Raw genomic sequence first — 2356 nt, 5'->3', positions numbered from 1 at the left:
TATTTTCTCGTCGAACAAATAACAACGGTAGAATGAGAGAAGGGGAGAGGAGGGGGGAGGGAGACAGGAGAGGGAGAAGGAGAAGGAGAAGGAGCAGGAGAAGGAGAAGGAGAAGCAGGAGAAGGAGAAGGAGAAGAGTAACGAATCGCGGACGATCCTTCGAGACGAACGAAATTCCGTTTCGAAGCGAGCGACGGATGGAGTCGGCGAGGAGGAAAGCATCGCGACGTCGTTCGACGTTGGCACGAATGCGGACGACCTTGAGTGAACGCTCGCTTACCTCCCACGCGATAAATCTCGAAGAGAAAAGACGTTTCGCGAAGTGTGGCACGGCGCTACGTGTTCCATCTAGGTGTATCGAGGGACGAGTCGGTCCGCATTCTTCGCGTAACCCTCTGCCTCCTCTGGCCTCGAGGGTTCGTCGCGCGTCCGTTCCAACTCGATCTCTCGTCTCTCCGATCGGGAGAACGAAGAGAGGAGTGAAAGTGGACGATTTCGTCGAATCGAAAAGAGAAAAGGAATCGCGATTCCTCCCCTCCCCCTGCCTTTCTTTTCTCTTTCCAAAAGTCGATAATCCTCGACTCGCAACGTGTACAAGGCTACGCATCGTGTTTAGAATAAATAGATAGATAATGGAACGAGGTAAAAGATGAGAATAGTATGCGGAACTAGAAAGATAACTGGTTCTATCTTCCCTTCGGCGTATACGTATGTAACTACAGGTATAGAATACATATGTATATACGTATATAGGTGGATTCGAGAGTCGCGTACTCTCACGCATTTCTCGAGGATGTCCTCGAGTTTGGAGGACGGCCAAGAATCGACGTTGATCGCGTCGCGTGCACGTATAACGGCGATGCTGGTAGTTATAGAGGCTGCGATAATAGGTGTTTGGCCCCTCTTTTCCCGCTTCGGCCCTCCATTCGGGGATCGAACGGGGGGAGCGAAACGAGCGATCACGTTTTCGATCATCGACCCGATCACTGACGAGCTCGTGTTATACCGTTTTCTATCCATCGGTTACGATCGATCGCAAGGTGGCCACCGGTCGGAATTTAAAGATGGAAACTCGACGAGTTTTTTAACGGTGCAACGACCGAGCGATCGCGGTTGGAGAAAACGAAGAAGCGGGGTATCGTTGGCACGCACGTGGACGTAGCATACTAGCGGTTCTGCATACTAGAAGGAGAATGCGCACGTGCTCGTGCATACGTAGCGAAAGTGGGGCAACGGCGGACCACCCACCGCGTTGCACCATCGCGGTTCCCGCCATTTCTTTCCCATCCTTTTCTTCCGTCCTTTTCATCCCATTCTTTTTTTCTCACCTCACGCGCGTTTTTTACATTACAATCGCAAATCCAATTTCTATACCGCAACTTTCCTTTCTCTATACGTATTCTACTCCACGTCTCGCTACTCCACGACCGAGGATATTTTATTTTCCTTCCCGTATCGATCGTGATCGTTCGAGTAGAGTAAGTTTTAACGGCGAGAGAGAGAGAGAGAGAGAGGAGGGAGGGGAATCGGAACGCGAGGGAAAGAAGGAGGAAGGGAAACGAGACGACTCACCTTGGAAGGGTCGGGTATCCTCTCGAGGCCAAGACCACGCGCTATGCTCCTTCTGATAATATCGAGCTCGGTCTCGTCGACTATGCTCCTCGACGTCGTTGCTCGATCCTCTTCTCGGAAAACATCCTCGTAGACGTCCTCGAGACCGGTGAAGCGGTGGAGGTCGTCCTCGTGGCGAGGACCGGTTCCAGAGAGCGGCACGGGCGACGCGATCGGCACGAAAAGCGCCACCGCCACCGCCACCAACGTCGCTATCCGGAATAACCGAGAGATCGACGATCCATCGATCTTGATCACTCTCCGGCATCGATCTCCTCCTCTCTTCTCCTCTTCGTTCGTCCATTTCCCTCGCCCAACGATTCTCCAACGATAATCTCTCTCATCGAATATTCGATGGCGATGACGATGGCGGCGGTGGTGATGGTGGTGGTGGGGGTGGTGGTGGTAGTGACGATAGTGGCGATGACGATGGTGGTAGCGATGGTGGTGGTGACGTTTGTCGACCGGCGCCGTCTCGATCGAGGCTATCCTCGGCCGATCCTCGATCCCCCGGCTCAACGGAGGAGCCGCCGTCCCCTCGTCGATCGAGACCGCTGCTTCCGCCCGTCCAATCCGTGGGATGGTCGTCCCGCGAATAGGAAGCGGCGCGACGCGAGCGCGGCCGGAATCGCGCTCGAGCGACCGCACCGATGCCTTCGCCTTCGCCTTCGCCTTCTTCTTCTTCTCTTCTTCTTGTCCCTCGTTGCCACGGGTCACGAGTCGACCACGAGTCGCCAGCTTTCCT

The 2356-nt window shown here is 54.3% G+C and overlaps 1 protein-coding gene across 1 annotated transcript in view; it reads right to left on the bottom strand.

Moving 5' to 3' along the window:
• The window catches only part of LOC102675433 (univin), a 7070-nt gene that overhangs the window by 4527 nt on the left and 187 nt on the right, over positions 1-2356 (bottom strand). The window contains exon 2 of the mRNA XM_006608960.2: positions 1573-2354. Coding sequence (XP_006609023.2) covers positions 1573-2354 — 782 coding nt within the window. The remainder of the gene's footprint in view (positions 1-1572; positions 2355-2356) is intronic.

Source organism: Apis dorsata, unplaced genomic scaffold (assembly GCF_000469605.1).
Source record: "Apis dorsata unplaced genomic scaffold, Apis dorsata 1.3 scaffold_51, whole genome shotgun sequence".
In the NCBI taxonomy this organism is placed as follows: Eukaryota; Metazoa; Arthropoda; class Insecta; order Hymenoptera; family Apidae; genus Apis; species Apis dorsata.
This window is presented reverse-complemented; position numbering and strand designations above follow the sequence as displayed.